We start from the raw sequence: 23,443 nt of genomic DNA on the forward strand, positions 1-23,443 counted from the left end.
TTAATGGAACATGGACACAATGTGTTAGTTCTATCATATCTGAGATTACATCTGCAAACTTTATCTAATAATATATTTGTATTACCTATAATTGCAAGTCTGCGTCATTGTTATCGATGCCTAACCGTGTAATGATGCAGATAAAACGGTTTGTTTTAAACGATTACAAATTTTATTTTTATGATATACACTAGCATTTTGGTTTGCCTATATTAAATGAGCACATAGGTTTTTCGAAAAGCGTTATAAACCTTTAACTATACACAAGAAAATCGTCACGAGTGCGATTGGCTTTTAATGTCAATTTATAATGTAGGCAACACACACTGTTAGACAAACCGAGTATGTATGTATAATGCACTTTTCCGAGAAATAAATTACAACTTCAAGCACAAGTAAATGGTTGGTTGATGTATGTATTTAAAAAACAAGATTTAATTGCTAATTGATTGTATTACAGTATTTAGCAAATTGTGTTGGTGACAGGTTCAAGGATAATAATTATTAACATTTAATTTACCTGGTTTTAAATAAACAATTAACTAAAAGTAAAAATCAGAAAAAAAAAACTGTATGCTAAATATAAGTTACAGTAATTTTAAGTATAGGTAGCTTTGGTAAAAATTGAGTACAATGGTAAATCACAAAATGCACACTAGTTTTATATAATAATGTATTTATTATGCCATAAGTATATTAAAATGATAACAGTAATAATAATATCAGATAAATGACATCAATATAAGATGCATTTGAAAATGTTTCAATTTGTCTCATGGATTCTGAGTAATATTAGATTTAGTTCAATCAAATAACAAAACAATCGTTAAAGTATTGGACATTAATTAAACAAACATGTCGCTAACAGGCGCGCACTTCTTAAATGCTCAAAATTCCATTTTATGTGTTACATTTTTGTTTGACATATCTCAAAACCACTTATTATCCATACCAGTGCAATGTCCATGTTATGTTCGTTCAATAATCCGTCGTACTGAATAAAAACTTTAAAATACATACTAATGAGTAATTTACAGCATTTAAGTATTTTAAAAATGTCTACAAGACGACGTTTTTGTTCGAATCACAAATCACAAGTCTTAATGATCTTCAACATGATTTTCGCACTATATTTTCCCAGTACCTGTCAATGAAAATGTTTATTTGGCAGTAAGTTTGCACTCTTCTAGGACTACAATTCCGTTTCAACAAACACAATGTTTTGATTGTCTTTAATATATTACACGGGTGTTCAGGTTGGAATGTTTTGAAGATCGATTGACGAAAATCAAAATGATTCGTAATCATAATTTCATTCGCACCATAAATATCAGTATCTATTACAACTTGGTTTAATTTATTAAAATGTTGGAAGCAAACTCAATTCCATTTTGTTGATGTATTAGATTTATTTCAATGTAGTTTAACGTTTAGTATTTTAGTTTGCTAGTAGGTTGACACCGGCAAATTCATTCTGCCAAGAGTCATTAACCTATTCATTCTCGAATTAATTCAACTAGAAATCACAGTTTTTATTTTTACATTTCTCCATCCATTGCATCGACTGCAGTCTAAACTGAGATTTCTTGTATCTGGACGCGCTTTTTCATCGTGCCAGGGGTAGTGGGTGCGTTCCGCAAGATGCCTTGATTATTACCCATCGGTGGCATATTTTTTGGCGGCGGTGGCGGTTCCGGAATACCGGGGCTAGTCATCACGTCGCTACTGTTGCAGCAGTTAGCCCCGCTTCCGTTATTGGTGGCCATAGTCTGCGTATCTTGCGACGTCATCGTGGGGGCACGCGTGGTGGCGATCATAGCAGAGCTTGTCACATCCGGGGGATGATCCGCCATGCTCCGCTTCACGCCCGACGGCGGCGACGCCTGGAACTCTTGCAGCGGCAACTGCGTCATTTGGACATCGGCCAACGACCGTTTCTCGATGTAATGCTGGGCGCTGTACTCCCCGATAAAGTTACTCAAGTCCTCCTTGCATTCGAAGCTGCTGTTGAGATCGTATTTACCACCACCCCGCCGCCGCCGCCTCCACTACCACCGTCGTAACCGCTCGGCCTTCGATCGAACATTCGTTTCGTCTCGTAAGCGTCCCCCGGAGACGACGAACAACTACCTGCTTCTAATTCTTCTTTTTTTCGTTTCGACCTGCCTCGATCACGTTGATGATAGATTCCAGCAAAGATGAGAATGTTGAGCAGAAGGAGAAAGCAACCAACCGCGATTGTGACCGTCAGCGCTGTCGTGTAGCTCTGGTAGTGACTGGACGCCAATTTTCTGAGCAAATTATTTTTGTTCTGATTGTGCAAGTTCTGCTGGTTTTGCTGCGGGATGACGTAGCTGGCGTTAGGGGTGCACTCGGTCGTTGTCGCTTGTAGTGCGGTATCTGATTTCGGCGGCGATGGCGTTGCCGAAGTGGATTGCACGATGGGAAGTGGACTCGTCGTCGGTGGTTGCAATGCGACGTGCGAAGGCCGTTGCATTGTTTGCGGACGAACAAAACCTAAAACGAAATTGATTAACAACTCGCTTTCCGCTAAGTCAATTACCGCATACAAGGTGTACAATGAAACGAAACAAATCAATTCCAATCGGGAATCTGGGAGATACGTTCCTGGGTAATGCAATAAATTAAGTTTGTGTTAGTTATAGTATTTTGCACATTGCAAGAATTAAAAGAATTACACTAACGGCACGAAATGAATTTTACAACGTTTAGAAATACCTGGTGGAACTGCTCGAGGAGAAAGTAGCCATCGAATACAAGTACAAACCCGGAAGGCAATTAACAGAAAGTTACGGACATTTATAATGAACAAAAGGGGTTGACTCACGGACGTTTGCTTGGCTGTACTTCACTAGTTGACGTGGAAATTCGATTGACTAGTACAATTAATTAAAGATAGCCTAGCGTTTCGAAAATATTTGGAAGTTTCTAAATTGTTTCTCTTTTAACTAGAATAACGGCTGCTAAGGGAATTGTGATGGAATGCACGAAAAATAAAATCAATCACATTCTTTACGCATCAGAGCACATTTTACGCTAGATTTGCATACCATCGTAATATTGATCCCCTTCTTCTTGGAAGTGATGATGTCTCATAGATATGTCGTCTCCTTCGCCGGGTCGGTGCAATTGCGGTATTAAATTTAACCAGAGCGACATTTTATGCCCCCGGTAGTGGTTCCTAATTTCCGCTTTATTTCCTACAATGTAAAAAATTATTATTTTCTCAAATCTTTTTAAATTAAAACTGCCAAAATCACATATATCATAAATCACAACGATGCCAAAAAAATCAATAAGGCCAAATTACGTGAGCTTTTTGGAAAAAATAAAGCTGTAAATTTGTGTAGTTTTCGTTTCGGGATATTATTTACGTCGACGTTATATTTTAAATTTACTTTTTGACATTTTCACAAACACAAACTAGTTTATATGAAAAGCATCTTGTGCGAGGGATATTTGTGTGCATTGTAAAATGCGCCGAATAATGCCAAAAAAGTTATAATGAAATTTTCGTTTTTGGCACAAAATTTCATGTTTTCCCACACTTTTTATCCAAATAGTTAAAAAAATACAACGTAATCATTACGCTACTCCAACAGCGTGTTTAAATGATGATAATAAATAATCTGCAATTATATGTTAGCAACGTTTGAAATCTGAAGTTTTATTTAATTAATTTGAAAGAGTTATGAGGTCACACCGACATCAGGAGACCTACTAAGATCGGAAGCTCAGCGCCTAGCGCTTGTATTAGTCACATTAATCAAGATGTGCAAAAGGCTTGATATTAAAAATGCCTCATGACTCTCTGCGGACCGCTGCGCAGCGCACGAGGCGTTTTTGTTCTCACGAATCACGAGTGGATCTCTAGATAATTGCGCGTTTGCTATAAAAAAGACAATGAGCACGAGAGTAGGTAATCAATAACAAACTAACATGCAGTCTTCTGTCGCGTTCACGACTTACACAACGAAAATTTTCAATCTGTAAGTATGTACAAGTATCCCCTCGCAATCTCGACTTTTAAAAAGGTATCGGTTATGGGTTTGCGGGCGACATCGCTTTTAAGTGCGCTCAGACTTTACTTTCCGCATTATAAATTTGATTTACGTGAGCCGCCGCCAAACACTTTGCGCAACTAATTGAAAATTCCATCTTACACGTTTTAGTCGAATTGAAAAGCAACCTGCCTACGCGGCGATATTTTAATCTAATAATTTGCGTGAATCTCGGCTACTTGCTCTTCTTTTCCCCACGGCAGACGCGCAGCTTTTAAACAACAACACATACACGTCGTCGCATCCATCATTGGAGCTTTTCGCGGTTTAGTTCACGCAGACTACGACGCGCAAAACAGGCTTGGCACGGTGGAAGTGAAAACCGTGAGCGTCCGTTAGGGCGGCGACATCATGGAAAACGCTCCGACGATTTCTCTCATATCTTTGCCTCCGCCTCCAAGCGGCCGCATTACTTAACATTCACCAAGGACGGTCATGCTGCGAATGGAGGCGAGCGTCATCCGGTTGATTAAGTGGTGAAATGCTGGGCAGGCGAAACTAATTGATAGCGACGTTATGGGTTTACATAAATTACGCAAAGCGCGTTGCTGCCAGTTCGAACGGTGACGGCGTTTGTTCTCCTGCGTGCCGATCCATTACTTTTCATATTGTCCTGACTACCCGCATCGGGAGCCGAGAGTGAAAAACTTTGAAAGTCAACCACGATTATATTCCATATAAATTTTGGACCCTACCTATGAGACGCCTTTTTGGTTTTTTGTTCACATAGAAAAAGCGTGGTTTCATTTCCTGGACGACCCTGAACACGGTCACTAGATCACATAAATATGCAAAAATTTTGCAAGTATCTCAAGTCTCTCGTGAGATTGACATTACCATATTCGTTCATAAAATATAAATCATCTAAAAGTTGAACACATCATTTATCTCCCATCGTTATTTCACACTTAAATTCTCAAAAGAAATGAACAGAAAATTTTCTGTATTTATTTAAAAAAAATAAATCACTTGCCTAATTCCAAGTAAAGTTGATTTATTGTATCATAGGTATCCCAAAAAGGTGCTACCACATCGTCCATATTGTTCTTGTCATTTGGATCTCGCCGCATGTTTGTCGCAGACTGTGATGCACCATTAGGATCACTGCAAGAGTAAAAGGCATCAATCATAAAAAAATCCAACAAAGATTGAAAAAAATGACGATGAAATTATCTGCGAAAATTGAAAAATAATATCGCAAATGATGTTATTTAGTAAATATTCACTTTGATCGCAATTACGTCGTAGTGAAACGTAACATTCGAGGTTGATCAGGAAAACGCAGAAAAAAGGAAAGCAAAATCGAACCGAAACGAACTAATCTAATATTATATCGGCTATAAACTCCACGGTAAAGGCGAACCGAGCAGTTTACGATCAAATTTACAATTTAATATAATATTATATAAATATTGGGACATAAAGTTGCTCTCATATTTTATATGTGTCTCAGTTATGTGCCGCAACTGGACGCGTAGATAGACGCACCCGAGAAAATGAAAATATCTGAAAATACTCTGCTGTCTAAATTGTCCTATATTTATATCTACTTTTTTTTATCTTCTTTTGCGTATTCGTTGATAAGGTTTTCGGTGGAGTATTTTCTCTTCGATGCAGAGCACATATATGTTCCTACAAGCGTTCACCCTCTTTAGAACTTGATATATTTTGAGGAATATAAGTATACAATCTCAAAAGAGTTTGGGATCCAAAATTGTGACAAAGATGGAAAGTTGCCGGTATAACTTGATTTTAAATGCAGTGTAGCATCTTTGTAACATAAATATAAAGGTTTTAACTAAAGGTGTTTTTGTAGTTTTCGAGGGATGAATCTACTTTGTACCTTGCGCACGATAAAAATAGATGAGCCCTACGCGCGCGTTGAATAAGAGACGAAATAAAACAACTTACCCTTTTCTCGCAAAGTTGCTTATGTAGTGCATCAACATCTTGGATATCTGCACATCGGAGTGCGTATAGTTGTGAGGGAAAAAAGTACCGCCGTTTACCAGTGGCAGGCCCAAGATATACGGTATGTCCTCTCCTCGTACGCTTCCGGACCTCTGCGATAAATATATAACACACACGCATTGATCAGGCATAACGGCGGACACATCGTATCCTAAATGTAGGTATAGAAATGACTACAGCTTAAACATTTTTTTTCGGGACGGTATGGAAAAAAAGGAAAACGCCCTCACGCTGAAAAAGTGTTTGAGCCCAAACTGCTCTCCCTCCCCTGGAGAAAATATATGTGAACCATGAAGATTATAGCTGCTTTGATAAGTCATAAAAGATGAAGCGTAAATGACCAAAAAGTGAAAAATGCGCCGCCGCTTTGAACCAGAATTCTACTAGTATCAGCGTGTTCAGAGTATTTATCGCAAAATCATAGTGATTTCTCATTTTATATAAAGCTATGGTGAAAATTATAACTTACAGTAAATAACATGTCAAAGTAATGATGCGGTGCAATTTGTTCTTTGTCAAAGCATTGTCGACCGCATTCAATGAAAACAGTAATTACGATTGTAATATCAAAGAAAAATAATAACACTAATTAGTGAAATAAATGTTCCTGTCACACACACTCAATTATCACAAATCACTCACTGTCAAAAACCATTAGTTTCCTATTATTTCTATTCCTAATAAATTATTAACATGGATCAATATACTAGTAGTTAATAGTTTTATGTAATCAAACTGCAGTTTTTAATATGCCATGAAAATTAATTGGTATTAAATAACATGACTTCATAAATGTCACAAAATTGATCACAATTTCCGTGCTTTGCTCAGATTCGGAAAAAACCTCGTTCGTGAAATTTGGTTCAGTGTATGAAATTGCTTTGTAAATCGATTAACACCAGTTATTTTGAATTTTCGATGACGGTATGTGCTACATATTGAAATTTGATATCAGCAATAGCACACTATAAATTCGGGATTAAATTGCAGTTACAATTTTTTAAATAAAATGTAATTTTGCGTTTTCGGTTGATGTTTTATCTTGGAAAATGTAAGTTACCTGTTTTGTGAATACGATTTAAGTATCAAAACCAAAAAATAATTGCTTCCGTTCAAAAAGTACTTCAGTGAAAAAAAAGCTTTTGATTTGACACATAGGAACTCATACGCAACATAAAATCCTCTTTCACAATATAGATTGTTTATACATATTTACGACTTCATCAGACTTTATATAGACTTAGATATTGAAACACTTTATGCTCTCTGCGGCTTGATTGTTTTTCTTTAATAGGCTACGAAACGATTCATAAATTTTAATTACTCCATCAACGTGCTTTTGTTGGCGTGTTTTTCTGGTGGAACAACACGCATGTAGCGATAATTACCTGTGGAAAGTCCCTCTCGCCGCTCTGGTGATGAAAATGTAGAAAAAACGTTTTCCCCCCACGCAGCGCATGCAAATAGCCGATTCGAATGAGCGGAGCCGCTGTGTGGCCGTCGCTCAGCACCTCCAACGTGGCATCGCGCACACTCAGGGGATTCTGCATCGGCTTCTCCCAGTCGGTGTACTCGTTCTTCAGCGTCGAGAATATCTCGTTCAAGTGATAATAGTACGAGTTACGCACATACGTCCGCAAAACTCTATCGCGTCGCGTTTCGTTGAACCCGAACTCCAAATCTTGCGCACTCAGATCCAGATAGGATTCTGTCGATGTCAGTCCGAATAATAGATCCCGGTCGCGAAAATCAGCCAATTCGTAACCGACGCTGGTTGCCACCGTCGACGTTCCGGTTGAGGCGGGCGGACTTGTCGGATTCAATAAAATGGTTCCGTCGATAAACGGTGCGAAGCCGGGTAGGAATCGCGGTGGCTCCAAGCTGACCTGCAAAAGCATTTCGATTCTAAGCAATTTACATGCGGTAATGTTCGAACCTATTCCCAACTTTTTAGCTTCGACACATTAATGTGGATTAAAATTACAGAAAAAATATACTTTAGTTGATTTCAATGAGCTCTTTATTCTCGCATTTGCACTTGGCGTTTATACTCACCGATAACAGCTGACTTAATGGTTTTAATCTTAAACAAGGCGCCAAATCGTCTTCCAGTAAGTCGCCATGACAACCGGTGTGCTCTGCCACTCTCCGCTTCACAAACAAAGGATCGCGTTGCATTGCCCAAGGACTTAGGCCAGAACCACTCAGCAATATGGTGCGATGAAGCAATTCTGAAAGACAAGATAGAAGAAATTTTTTATTCACATGCCCAGTGTTTTCATTAACATAAAATTCAACAAACGGATTCGCTGAACATCCGATTCATCCGACGATTATAAACCACGTTTGGAGGCAAGTTATCCACGCAAGTTTGCCAAAGAATTGTCATAAATCTATAATGCGTCGCATTCAGCCGCCAACAAATCGCATTCAAGTTGGTGGAAGTTTACGCCATACTGATTCAACAAATGGGAATTTTAGTGTCTACCGATAAAGAACGCGGAACAAACAAAAACAAAGTTTGTCCTTAATAAAGCATTCATCGAAATAAGAAGCAGACAATTTTAAATTGTACATTTTAACAAATATTTTGATAAGTAATACTAATATCAATCTACTTGGTTTCCATGTACAGAAGTTATTCAGAATGCCCCTAGCTATTTCTACACTTTAGTTATATGATACACATTTGCATGCAACTTCATGAAGCTCAAGTTCCATCCCGCAAGCGTTCAAATTTTATTTCACACTTTGCTCCAATTCACATGGAACCCAGGAACTGGTAACGTCCGTTGGATACGTAGCGAATTAAATAGCCACTAATTTGATTATCAGTGACAAATTTTAAATCGCGATTGTTAGAAATCGCCAGACTGAATAATGCAAAATGCGAAATACCTGCGAACTGCTGCCCGAAACGCATTTTACATATTTAATGCGTGACTAATCACCGGTCGTTCGCCGTCGAGCACGGCGAATGTATTCACGGCTGTATTAAATCGAATTATTCGCGGATAATTTGCATAATATAATACCTGGGCTTTTGGCTGCCGACGCCGAACTCTCCAACTCACCACAAACCTCGCATTGTCCGTAAAGTCTGACACACACACACACACACACATGCACATATTCAAACAATACCTTTATCGGTGCGTCATCGATATTGCGTTCAAAGCATCCGTGCATAACCACTGCGGGTGCTTTCCTAGCCCTACGCGCAAATAATTACACCCTCCAGTCTTTCATAACACATTAATGTGGATGGAGTTCAAGCTTGTTTGTGGCTTGATGTTCTCGATGGCAAGTTGCGTTCGCATTGTATGCCAAAATGTGTGATATTCGCTGGGTTCAATTTGTTTGTATTCGGCCCAGTAAAGTTATCTGCGCCATAGGCATGACTGCATTCGACAATGGATGCGGTTAAAGATAGATATACGAATCTGGCCGCCTCTCCTAGCTTTCAATAGTTATAGTCTGCCCCAGAAAACTCTCCATAGAAGTTGCAAAGTTGCGGTGATGTTCGCGCCCTTCAACCTTCAACTGGTTCGATTTTTGTTTTATTTGTCCGATGCGAAACTAATAAATGTGCAAACATATCAAACGTCACATTCGAATGTCTCGGGCGTGCTGGAGCACTTTGAAGGGATGAAAAAAAAAGAGGAAGTAAAAAACGAAACCTGTAATGCATAGGTATAGATTTTTTCTCCGACTAGGCGTCAAGGCTGCCAAAGATGCTGGCGGCGACGTGCACGCACGAACGAGCAGATAAATCGCAGCGGCATCATCCGTCTCGTTCGTGCCGGTGACAATGTCGGAAATCTGCGCGCCATTCACGCGGCGTTCTCCGCTCGCCTGGAGGCGCTGCTAGGTACACTCCAGATTAATACAGCTGCCTGTCATTTATCTACGGGTCGTCAATAAGACTGAATGCTTTCTGCTCCTCGCTTCGTTGCCGTTCGTTGTCGCCACGGCGCCTTCTCCTTAACTACTTCAAGCGTGTACTTGTCATGCATGTAGGTAAATACGAGACGCGCGTGGTTCAGTAGTGCGCGCGGAATTACACCCTGGTTAATGAGACATACACATAGACTACATGCCTGCATGTCACCAGACTATTTTCCAGCGTATAAGGTCTACGATTTTATCATTTTCATCCAGAGTTAAAATAATAGATTAATTAAAATATTTAATTACGTTGTTTTAGCTGGGCTTCAATTTGTAGTAGGGTTTCATATTATGTGCAACTCTTGTAAAGCTTCATTGTACAATAGTCCTAGAGTGAGATCATAAATAATTTCGTTGTAAACAGTCCCATAACACACTACAGTTCGCTCCCATTACAATAAACTTTTTTCAACCCCTGAAGTCCCGTGTATTCAATTCAATTGCACTTACAACTCTCGAATTTATCATCTCGTTGAACCGCATGGCCATTTTTCAATTAGATGCTTGTTTTACAAATACTTTATTCGATGATACCCTCTCGAGCCAAAAACTGAAACGGGCGCATAAATCTAGGAATTCTGCTGTACCTACTCCCGTCAAAATTACTTTAAAATTTTACGACAGCCTTAAATGTAAAATCCCCGAGAGGCGGATTGTTGCCACTGGTGCCTTTCGTTTTTCGTAGGCATTTTGAACCGTCCTTTGGATTTTTGATGCATCCGGCGCGTTTGTTGATGCGATGCGGAATCCGTATGTTAGTAAGACTTTAGGTCCTACTCTAAATTCGTTATTCGTTATTCCTTAAAGCCGGTTACGTCCGTCCTTTCAATCCGACTGTCCATATTGTTGGCTTAGGCGGATATGCGCTGCTCATCTATCTTCGTCCTGCGTCCACGCGCTTATAGATGAGAGAGGTAAAAGCGACGCGCCTAAACTTAACTCGACGAGACCTTTGTGTATCTGCCGCGCACGTTGGATACTTCGTTTCTTATTGCCATCATCGCTTTTGGCTTCATGCAAAGTCTCGTTTATATCGGCGTGCTCCTTTTTCCAAACAGCAAACGCGCATCGCAGAACAAGAAGAAATACCTTATGACAAATGTGTTTTAGATCCCGCATACCTACAGGCTGGCACACATGGATTTAGATGATTGTAGTTTTTCTTTCAGGCATTAGGTGGCATAAATCACACTATTTTCCGAAATATATCAGATGCAAAAATAGTATTCTATAGTTAAGTATATGAAAACAAACATCATAACAAAGTATGAGAAATAAAAAGATTAACGTCACCTTATATTGATTTTTTTACGGAAATCCAAACCAACCGATTGTTAAGCATGAATTGACAATATACACAAAAAGCTAGTGTTTCAGTTGCAATTTCACTGAGTAGATGTGCAAATATAACCGAAAGTTTTGAGAAAATTGATTAGCAAAGTTTGTTTTTATTTTGTAGCAAAAACCCAAGACCACAATGGATTCCTAAAAAGTATTATTTCAATCTCGCATACTTTCTGGCTTCACTTTAGTTGTTTATGGTTCATCGAGCTTTGTCAATCACTTGGATCAAAGTTTTAGTTCCACGCGTTCATTCAAGGCCCGCTGGTGTATTAAGCGCTAGTGGCAGAACGTTTCGTAAGCCAAACGCGTTTCCTGCTGAGCCCGGTGACGGACGGACATATGTGAAATGCGACTTGTTTTGGTTCGGTCCCTTGCACTTCGTACTTCAAACCAATTAAAAGTTTTCCCCGCAGGCATCCACCATCCACCACTTTCCGCGCGCCAATCTAAATCTATATATCCAAACTTTCCCAGATACTAACTACTACTACGGCAACCCGCAACTATTCCTAGAAACGCTCGGCATATTATAATTCACCATCTTGAAATCACGACACTCGTATCGCTCAGCATGTAAATGTTTGCCAAAAAGCTTTCTGTCTTCTCTATTGAATTTAATCTGAATGAATCAGCGGGGAAAAATCTCCTTGCCTTCAAATGTGCGAAATACATTTGGGATAAATGAATCCCCAGGTTTGTAATCTCACTTAATTCGATTAGTTTATTGAAACACGGTAATGAAGAGAAAATGATGAAATATCATTTTAATATAAGCTTTCTCCGGTTAAGAAGATCTGTTGGCTCTTTTCAATTTATAGCATCCACCTTTGTTACCTTACGAAATAGATTCCCACAGCAAGTGGCTGCCTGGGAGGAATTAAAGTAGACTAAAAACCTTCGCATTCCGCCGAAATGAAAACTTCCTTTTCCGCGAAAATATTTATTCAAGGAACCCTTTCTACGCAGCCCACACGCAACCTCCTTCGTTCCAACCGCGGCGGCATGATGTTCCGTTCGTTTCGCTTGTTCCCGGTGCCTTTTGAGCTGCGACTAAATGCGTGTCTACTCCATGCTCGAAATTTAATGTTTTGTGCAACTTTCTACGGAAGCGGGGCCAAGTAAAATAAAGACACGAAATTTATGGCTTGCGTACGGCGCGCTGTATGTTGCAAAATGAAAATTAAGTTAATATAATGCCACATACATTTGGTCCTTTAGTTTATCCCGAATGCGCGCACACATCCGGCCTGTTACATGCTGTACACACCTTCTCCGAGGTATATTAATATCTCACACCCGCATGAGCGAATGCGAAGAAAAGTTGGCGTTTTGTTGCGAGTGTTTTCCACTGATATGATTTGCGTACGTACGTAAAATGTAATTTGCGAACTCAGAGAGCTGTTACCATCTAGCATGGCACTTCAATTCATTTATTCTAATTAAATATGTTTTCCACTTTCTTGTACGCATAGGATACGCATAACAACAATATAGAATTTATAAAATTTACTAAATTATACGTTGACATGCAACAGTATACTACTTAGTCATAGTTTTGTAGTTTTCAACCCAAATTTAGATTTCTTACATGTTAAAATTGTATAATTAGATTTAAAGCAAATAAGGTGATGTTAAAAAAGAAGATTTTTGATACCTTTGGCAACAGGTGAGACGGCAATGAAGTTGACAAGGGCGGCGCCGGTTCCATGGCCCATTAGTGTGACTCTCTCGGGATCACCGCCGAAAGCGTCTAGATTCTCTCTGAGCCAGTGTAAGCCGGCGACCAAGTCCATTAGTCCGAAATTCCCTTGCGCGCTACCCTTAGTGCCAGTCTTTAGGAAACCTGCAAACGAACGCAAACAACAATATGTGAGATTCAACTCGTTTGTTCCGCCGCATGAATATAATATCACACGATAAGTTTGTGTAGGAAAGCGACGTCTTGAGTGGGCGACTTTAATTAAAATGTTTGTTGACTCGCTGGAAACTACTGAAAAGTAACACAAAAAGTTACAAAAAGCAAAAGAAAACCAAGTGAAAAGAGTTTGGTTGAACAGAATGATGAGAGTTTTGTAGCAAGGGTAAAAAGGAATTGACCGTAATATTTACCGACTATTAAGGAAGCTATTAGAACCACGATTAACGTGTCTCTCGCCCTTCTTTTTTTCTCGAGCATCATTTTTCCATTTTATTCTCGTTTACATTTTTTCATTGTGTCCGCCTACTCCAGTTACACTTTACATTCATGGCTATACAGGCAAGTGGCGCGGTTGCGTTTAAAAGCTATTTTGAAAACTCATAGAAAGCTCATTTTCTTCGCACGCCCACACCAACTATTCTCGATGGCAGCACGACTGATTTCGTATGTTGATTTTACGCCTTTCATGCGCCCAACCTGAATCGCGTGTATTGTGTTACATGTGTTTCTTGTTTGTACCGTTTTCGCCGACCCATCTGCTCGGCGCAACCACGTCCGCCTCGGCTTCGCGACCAAACTTACTGAAGTGTGCGCGCGGTGGTTAAAAATTCATCGCGTTTTTTTCTTCTTCCGCCATATGCGGCCCCCGTATTTGCTTCAAGTTGGCGCGCGAGACTAATGTTCGCATGCTGTATGTCACGTAGCAATTCGCTTTTGAGTCGGGCAGTGTGTGTGTACGCGTGTAAAAGCGAAGGAAGAACGGCTTCAATGTGTTTGCGGTAAGCTCACCACCCCTCGGACAAAAGCTTTCGCGTTGATACGTGCTGAGTGTTTATGACCCGCTTTTTATTTCGTTTAATTGTTGTTCATTGTGTAACGCGAGAGTTTTTTTGCTTGCCTGGCGTCCGCTGTCACATACAAATTGAGAGAAAAAAGGAGGAGTAGTCGTGTGTAGATGCAAAATGAAAGCTCGATCCCAATGTTGCGGATTTTGCATCTTTTTGTCCGCTAGTCGCGAATGTAAAAAGAAAAACACACTCGACGCTTTCAGAAGCAACGTGTAAAAAGTTAAAGCTTTTGGAAAATAGAATTTTTAATTACCGTTTAAGAGCTTTTCCCTCAAGTGTAAATAGATTTTTTTCAACTATTTTATATTTTATTTTATATTAGCATTTTAGAAAGCTTTGAAATGTAAAAAGAAACACAATTCTTCAAATATAAAACACGTTTTGAATGCATACAATTTCCTGCCATAAAATATGGCGAAAAATGTAACAATAGAAATGCAACATTTGTTATGTGCACAACGACGTGCATTTAACATTTGCAATAACGCTTGAAATCACATGTTAGATTCAAGAAAACTATACAAATGCTTCGACCAAGGGAGCTGCTGTTTGATTTGTAAACCTAGAAAAGTATCAATTTTTATTGTTGGAATGTTGCAGAAAAATATTGCGACAACGCGATGGCTGTCTATATTAAGAGTCTCGAAGGGTTGCTTGTATGCATACGAGTAGTAGATAAAGTGGACTAAAAAGATTACGTTCGAGATGACAACGGCGGAGGAAGAAAGCGGCCATAAAAGAAAAGAAAAATTGCTGAATTTGCGGACTGTGCACTTATTTTTCACTATGAGCTATATAAGCTCCATAAGCGTTTTATGCATGTATTCGTTTTATCGCGCGTGCTGTAGTTTTCCGTCTAAGAACAATATGGACTGAGTCTTATGTTGCGATTCTCACCACGAAAAATTGCACGTACACGGTATTTAAAAATGTATTCACTTTAATCCGGTCTTTAATAATGGTAGAATTGTAGGTAGTAAATCTTCGGGTTTATGTAAACTGGGTACATTTGCTTAGGATCGATTAAAGCGTTTAAATTGACATTAGGTTTTTGTCTCTGTCGACTCAAGTCTGGCTTGCAAAGCAATTTGTGTATTAGCAAGCTGGCAACCTGGTGTAAAAACCTAACTGGCAATTTTTAGTGCCCTAGGCGTACTGAAAGCGTATCTATCCTTGGGTTATCTGTAAAATTGTAGAAATGTTGCTCTTGGAAGCACCTAAGTGACGCGCTCAGGCGCGCTAAAGGATAGCGACGTGCACGTATGTACGGTGACTGGTTTTGCGCGTGCACCTTGTACATATGCATATGATATTTGAATTTGAAATATATTCCGACGACGACGCAACTGCCGCCAACCAACACACGAGGATCAATCCGGCACATCGGGGCAATGGCTCTCGCCCGATGCTATCGCTTGCAGCATCGTCGCCGCATCGAATTTCATGGTGCGCTACGTTTTGCCACAACCGACCGTCGTCATTTGCAAATCCGCTACGACGGCATCAGGGTCCAGACGGCTGTGGGGAGCCTGGAGTCTGTTTTTGAAATTCTAACTAAATTTCCGCTATTTACTCTTTGAAAGCTCCGGAAAGCTTCTAATACTATTAGTTCATTGGTTCAATATATTTATTTATCATTAAATAACTTTCATTTATTACTGCCATTCTTTGATATTATAGGCGCAGATGTAAAGTGCTGCAATTAAATGATTAATTTATTTAAATGTTATTAAAACACTGCAGACATAAAAAAAATGATGGCAGAACCAATTTAATATCCAATATTGTTTAGTGTCGCAAAAAGCATAAACTTAAATATAAACATAAAACGATGCACGTACTCAAAAATTCGTGAAATAAAATAGTACTCACATGTGCATGTAAATTTTATATGCAATGTGCGCCTAGGCCAAGGCATTTAATATTCTTCGACCAACTTGCCGGAATATAACATCGCAATATCATGTAGGTAAAATGAGGAAAATATTACAAATATTTGAATATCAAAAAGATATACAAATTAGAATAAAATATACTGTATGGCATGTTTGAATTTTTCAATAGTATGCCAAAAGGTATGTTAATCATATTAGGGGAATATATACGTTAAATATAATTAATGCAATTTCCAGTATTTTTGACAGTAAAGTAGACGTATCAACATTCAATAAGCAGTTTATTTTGTGGTAAAATAAAATAATTAATTGAATTATTTAGAATTATTATTTAATTAAGTTGAAAAGCAAACTGGAAATACAATTTGATTTAACGGCGTAAAATATATTGTGCAAATAAATATGTATTTTATATCTACAAGTAGGTACCTAAAATTCTGTTCTGAGTTTCTTGATTTTTGTTGCAGACTACATCTTGCGAAAAACTTCTTCGGCAATTTATATCCGCATCGGTTTCATATGGTTGGAATACAGTCGCGCACTTAGAAATTATAATACTTAACGCTAAACTCAAATCAATTGAATTATCCACATTGACTCGTTTGTTGCATAGACTTTGATTAACGCATTAATGTATTAAAAGCGGAAATTTATCACAACATAGTGATAACTTTTTATTCTTTGGTACTTGACGTTTTCTGGTTTTGTGCTTGACGCCAAATATTCAAAAAAAAAACAAATCTTACAATTACTATAAGTATATCGCCCCTACCGTTTCCTGCGTTCTTCTTTATTCTCACTGTGTGGCATTTACTTGTATCACTAACGATAAATTACATGACGATAAACCTCTGAACCACTGCTCTAAAGACACGAATCAACGTTTTGCTCTTGGGGAAGAGGCGCTAATTATTTATGATCAGTGACATACTCGCTCTTGGCTGATCAACTGAATGTCGTTAATTTTGTCAATTTTTACTAATATTTGACTTCGCGCAATCGGCATTTTCAGTGTGTTTGTGTTTCAGTATATGTATCAACGGGTTTTACACATGCGTGCGGTGTTGTTTGTTTTATTAAGATTGGGACACGTTACGCTTAAGCGGCTGTTGTTGCAATGTCGAAAATGCCTATTTAGCGAATCAAGAAGAGCGAGAAGTAAAAACATTTTTTTAAACTTTATCTTTTATGTCAACATGGTGCAGACTGCCAGAAACATGAAAAAGAATAATCCAATTTATTGCAGTGGTTCGGGTGTGATCTGATTACTTACATTAAAGCGATTATAAAATTTCAAAAAAGTTATTTTATTTTGAATGATTGCTTATTATTTACGAGTATTTCGAAAACAACTCTTAGATAAATCAAATAAATAAATGATGAAAGAGTGTTTTCGATGCCTCTTTAGTATTCTATTCGCGCTGACTCTTAACAAATAAGTCGTGTGTGTTTAGTTGTAGGCGACGATGTTAAGATCAGCAATTATACTCGTAGTACATCATTCTCGATTGGTTCTTTTAATTTTGATTCCCTGCGGCAATCGTGCGGCATCCAATACGTGTGGAATAAAAATTAGGCGAATGCCTTTCCACTCCGATGCCATCAGCCGTTTTCGTTTACTGCGTGTAAAGCGTGATATTAAACATTCGATGATTGGATATTCTCAGCACGTAAATACCCTCTGAAAGCCACCGTTTTCCGATAGTGCTCCGCACACCTATACGACCAGCGTGGGCCGTTATCACACAACTTATCAACTTTCACTGTTCTCGGGGTAAAGACCCGAATTTAAGGTGTTAGACGTATGTACACCATCCTACAGCTACAACGATTGTAACCAAAGTTGGAAATTTATTGTTATCAAAGTCCTGTGCGAATAAAACCTAGCGGGGTTGTTACATTACATTTTAGTACAATTTTAGACTTCCCCACTGAAAAATCACCTGATAAAGGTAAGTTATTCGTATAATGATATTTTGTCGTTTTAATACCCTCACACGGAAAATATCAGCGTTCCAGAGATCTATAATTAAAAGTAAAATTAAAATAAATAATTAAAAGATTAGTTTTTTTTGCTGTTTTAATGCTTGGTAGCTGATATTATACACGTTATTTTTTGATGGTATATTTCCTGACTTATTACTGTCTGCTCGGAAATTCATATTGGCCCCTTAAGTGGGATTAGGTTTTATAACGAGACCAGTGCCCGGCGCCTGCACTGCAACGTTTCTCGTTAAACTAGCCACAACAAGCCACAAGACGATCCTCTGCGGCAGCTTCACAGTTTAGCGCATACGCTGACTTAAAATTTCAGCTTATCTTGCCCGTCATCATTTTTCATTCATTTTTTTACCGCACAAGTTTGCATGTTATATTATAAGGTTTTTGTGTATTTTTTGATGTGCCGCCGGAGGAAAACTACACAGCACGGTAAAAAAACAAAATGCAAAAACGGATAGTTTGAAAAGTTATTCCATGCGGAAACTAAGATAACTCCAACCACCAGAGAACAAGTACGGTTCCCAAACAATACCCGCATACTTTATATGCCAGACAAAAGTATTGACCCGACGATGCACGTTAAACTAATTCGCCAATACTCAGTTTAATTTGTTCTTGCGTTCTCTGAAATAAATTAGATTAAACTCGAAATGTGATGTGGCGCACAACACAATCATATTAATTGTGTACAATTTGCATGCGCGCGGACGCTGGCGGAATGGTTCGAACTACTTGTTTTCGTTCGTTCGCTGTCAATAACGTGCCGATGGCCGCACGCCGAGTGCTATTCATAAATTAAATAAACCGCGACAATATTGGCATTTTACGGATGCACGTTTATACACATTGCGATGTGGTTCGCGCCGCCGCCGTTCGTGCTGGTCGGCATAATGATGCTGTTTTGTTTGAACGCCCAGGACAATGTGCCGGAATCGGGACGCTTTTGTGAAGGCCGCGACGTCAAATTTTCCCTGTGTGTATGTGTATGTAAGCCCGAATAAGCGGTTAACTTTGCCAACAGAAATTGTGATTGCGACTATTGAATATACAATGACTTCGTCGGGCGATAAATCAATATACGTACGGGACATTACGCAAGAATGTTAAATGCCAACTTGCATAGAATCTTATCAACTGCATTGTAAATGTTATTGTTCGACGTATTATCAACTGATTAATGCAAATGTAAACTGAAGTTACTCATTGCAAGAGCAGGCAAACATTACAAGTGTGATCAAAACAGAGCACTATTATGATAACACTACCATTCAGACCGCCGCCGGCTTAGGTATCACATATGATTATTGTTGGGTTCGCTTATTTTGGCGAGTAATAAAGCATGAGAATAAATGCCTGGCGCTGACATAAAATGTTTACTCGGCCATTCTGTAGTTCAATAAGCTGGAGACATGTGTGCTACTGGAAGAAAATATGTAGTTTCAAAATTACTAAGACAAGTAATAAATTGTCACACCCCTTGACGGCGCTTGCATTAGAGGGTGCGTGATTTAATATGTGAATGCACGCGCGTATTAATAAAATTTTCCGCTTATACGGCACGATTACTTGTAGTAGTATCAAAATAACTACACTGCTGGTTGAATCTGGAAAGCAGGCACAGAATGTAAAAGCGCACACTTTTCTTATAAGCTCATAAAGCATCGTTTTATGACCTTACAAATCATCGTATCGCGTTGTTTCTTGCCGTGGGGCTACAGTCGCACCGTTGCGGAAACCTATCAAGGAGACACACTCAAAGAGCTTTGTATTCTGAAGAAGTAAAACGTACTTTGTCACAGAATGCTATGACTTTAAAGCATATCTTGTAAATTTTATTATAAAACTAAACATAAAAAAGGTAATGATACAATATTTAATAAAATATTAAATAAAATATCAAATATTTACAAGTTTTGTTTACGATATTGAATAATTTTGTAAATTTGAATACAAAAATATTTATTAGCTCTACTTGATATATCACAAAATTAGTATTAAAAGTGCAACGCACAAAAAAAGATTATCTACAAATTCCAACATCTCAGAAAAATGATATCTGATGTATATATACCGCCTGCTCTCCATCGTAATGCTCTGCGCCCTCAGTTCCATTCTATCCGCGCCCCGTCCATATCTGAAGTGAAGTGAATAAGAGCCTTAGTGCACACGCCCGGCACAAGGCACAATGCTCAGCGATCAATTCCCACCTGCCGGAATAATCTCGTAAACTGTCATATTGTTGGAGAACATCTTCTACAGCTCATTGTTGTTTCAGGGACGCGATAGGCTGAGTCGACTGAATTCTGTACCAGGTACGACATGATAAGGTGTCTGCCTAATATAGAGTCGCACTCGTGCACTTAGAACGTCGAATCTATGAATCTGCCACATACACAGAGAAAAGCTAACTATCGTTGATACAGGCGTAGCGTCGTCGTCGCAGCTTTTGCTTTGAACAGCGTCGAAGCCAAGTGAAGTCAGCCTTCTGTGCTCATCGAATCAGCGAGCAATAGGAGCGTGCAACGAGCTGACAAGGAGCAGAACTCGTGCGTTCTGTTAAATATTAGCGGCGGCGCGTTTAGCGTCAAGTTTTAATAAGACTTTAAGGCTTAATTAGTTCCATTCGATACGTGACTGGAGAGAATTCTAAGGGCGCAACCCACTAATTGACATACTCCTCAAAAGGTCAAATGGGCCAATCAATAAATAGAAATGATTAACAAAAAAATAGTTTGAAACAATATTGAAGTCAAACCATCCTCGTAAAATAGTTAAATTAAATTAATACATATTTATAAGTTCAATCCGGGTTATTGTCGTTCCTAGAATAATATATGCAGTACACATATGCGAATATTTCTATGAGCCGACGCACATTTTAGCATGCCAGACTTTGACTATCCAAGGCTAAAGGGACTAAAGGACTAGGACTTTAATTATGTGCAAAGACTACAAACTGCCACTGTATAACTGTAGCAAGCGTGGCACCATATTATACAATTCTGCATTTCGGCTCGCCTTTGGTCCCTGGCTTTTATGCTTAGCGTTTTAGTTCGCCGGTTCTAGCTTCAACATTTGCGACCTCGTGACATATATTTGGGGTTGGGACACATGTGCGGCGCGACGCACCATCATAACTTTTAAGAAATGCGAGAGTATCGCGCTCGGCGCCCGCAATGTTTGGAATAAATTTACTGTGAACTTGTGCAGCCAAGCAACGCACAATTAACACTCGTAAATTAGCGCTTGTGTACAGGCGAACACATGTAACCCAGTTCTATAAGAACTTATTTCGCTGTGCAATACGCCACCTTCGTAAATGACCAATTTGGATTTCGGAGTATTTCCGCTTTAGTTCATTTATTGTTTTTGATTATTTAGGAGTGTGCATGGGGAGTAGAATTAGATTGAACTATTAATAACCGTTAACACGTGCATTTAACTTACCTAGTACACCGAGGCGAAAATTGATGGTGACTACAATTACACGTCCGGCAGAAGCCAGCACCGTTCCGTCATAGGGATTCCCAGAATTCCACTCGTAACTCTCGCCGTGGACGTACACTATGGAAGGCAACGGGCTATGTTCTTCCTCACCGCTTGCTGCAATTAAATATTCAAGAGTTATTAAAATGCATGTGCAGCAAAACGTGCAAGTTTATGCCTTTGATCCGATTTCAATTTGTTAAATGGAATGTGAAGCGCGCATCACACTAACCAGCCGTGACACTTTTATTTCATTATCGAATAGATACAGTTTACGAACCCTAGTGTTACTCAATTACTAAAGCTTCAAGTTTTAAATGTCTGTGTGGAGGGGGCGGACGAGTAGAAGCGTGGTACTAATTGTCATCGTTATGCGGCATTTATTAGAATGTTTATGCTACAGCAAGTTTTCGGCACAAATTGCTGTTAAATTTGTTTTGTAATATCAACATATCCAACTGGTGCCAGGACACGCTGTTTGAGCGATCTCGTGACCCGTTCCAGTTTCGGAATTTGGTTGCGTTGGCATCCGCGCACTTCAAACTCTTGGCATTTTGCTGCGCGCCTAAAGTTTTTTAATTGATTAGAAACAATTCGCCGGAAGGAAAGTTGTTCTTCTTCAGCACCCAGCCACGTGTAGAAGAAGTTGGCAGAATGTTTGGCTTCTTAACGTTTTTTGTCGACCCGTTTTGCGCCACTACCCCAAGTTATAAATTAATTACGAGACTTATGTATAAGTGCCGGAATATTTGACTAATTGGATATGAAGCTTTTTTGATATACGGACTTGTTTGTTAAGTGGCTTTGCTTCGGTTGAAAATCGTTTGTGTAAAATGTTGTCGAACCATTATTGGGTTTCCAAAAAAAAGGTACAAGATTATCAGGTTTAGCTTGTTTAAGCTTAAAATTAATAATCATAAAATAATAATTTATTTTTTAAATAAAAACAAAAATTTATATTAATTAGTATTATGTATATCTTATATAGTAAAATATATTTGTAAATTGGACTATAGATAATACTTGGCAAAAGAATTAATTTTATAAGAAAACATTGCTGGCACGTAGCGAGCATTCGACGCTCGCACGCGTTAAAGCAGATCAAACGCTAATGGCAAGTAAACAGTAATTTAGAAATAAATGCGCTAAAAATAAAAGAATTAAATAAATAGAATACATTTAGTATTAAACACTAGTTGTGTTTGTACGTGCGTCGGTTTGCGCGATTCTCGCTCCAACCTAGGATAAGAATTGGCCGTGATAAATCCAAGCATGCGCCGAATTTAAACGCCTGCTTTAGTGCGCCTCGACGCGAGATAGTGTAATGGCATTGTTGTGCGCGTGGCGCCTTCACCCTTTCCCTTCGTGTTGCCTCCTCAGCCCAGCCTGATCTATAGATGTTTCGGAGGTGTTTGCAAGTTGTTAACGTTCGGCGAAAGCAGCGAAGAAAAATTGTTAGGGTTTATTTGCCCAGCGTGCGCGTTTGACTCGGTCGTTCCTTGGCGCGCTCCATCTTGCAAGAGCTCAAGGACGCGCGCATCATTTTGTGTGCTTCATTCTGCACTCCATACATCGGAGGTATTCCAATATATCTTTATATGTGTGTATGCGATGCTGCGGGGTGTCAAGGGAGCTGCTTCTCGTTCCTGATTGAGAGCACGCATTTTTCACCAACTGTTGGGCATTAAGCAGCGCCTTCTTTTGGTCCATCTTCTGGGCGCGTCCTTGCTATTCACTTCAATTTCGAAACTTCGTTTTCCTCCTTTCGTCAGTATAGTTATAGAAATTCTGTTTTTCTGCGTGTGGCACGCACAAAACCGATGCATTTTGTCTGTGACCGTCAGTTATTTATTTGTTCGAAAAACGTTTTCCTGGTTTTTCAATAAATTGACGATATATTCAAAAAGTTGTTGACTTTGGTAAGCAATCAAACTTTTTAATTTCAAGTTT

General features: G+C 39.0%; 1 protein-coding gene across 3 annotated transcripts in view; it reads right to left on the reverse strand.

The window, feature by feature from the left end:
* Positions 1 to 659: 659 nt before the first annotated feature.
* The window catches only part of Nlg2 (Neuroligin 2), a 79,307-nt gene continuing 56,523 nt past the window's right edge, over positions 660 to 23,443 (reverse strand). For 2 of the 3 annotated variants that reach the window (XM_065307950.1, XM_065307948.1), the window contains 8 exons: positions 21,455 to 21,610; positions 13,000 to 13,188; positions 8,109 to 8,284; positions 7,442 to 7,939; positions 5,994 to 6,145; positions 5,056 to 5,186; positions 3,072 to 3,221; positions 1,845 to 2,517 (listed from right to left, as the gene is read on the reverse strand). In XM_065307950.1, the coding sequence (XP_065164022.1) occupies positions 1,979 to 2,517; positions 3,072 to 3,221; positions 5,056 to 5,186; positions 5,994 to 6,145; positions 7,442 to 7,939; positions 8,109 to 8,284; positions 13,000 to 13,188; positions 21,455 to 21,610 (1,991 nt within the window). In that variant the 3' untranslated portion in view covers positions 1,845 to 1,978. Of the gene's footprint in view, positions 2,518 to 3,071; positions 3,222 to 5,055; positions 5,187 to 5,993; positions 6,146 to 7,441; positions 7,940 to 8,108; positions 8,285 to 12,999; positions 13,189 to 21,454; positions 21,611 to 23,443 lie in introns of all 3 variants that reach the window. The other variant, XM_065307951.1, reaches the window with a different exon arrangement.

This window comes from Atheta coriaria, unplaced genomic scaffold (genome assembly GCF_025399875.1).
Source record: "Atheta coriaria isolate IRGN ID8LTWV9N9 unplaced genomic scaffold, Caltech_Dcor_3.1 hic_scaffold_7_pilon, whole genome shotgun sequence".
NCBI lineage: Eukaryota > Metazoa > Arthropoda > Insecta > Coleoptera > Staphylinidae > Dalotia > Dalotia coriaria.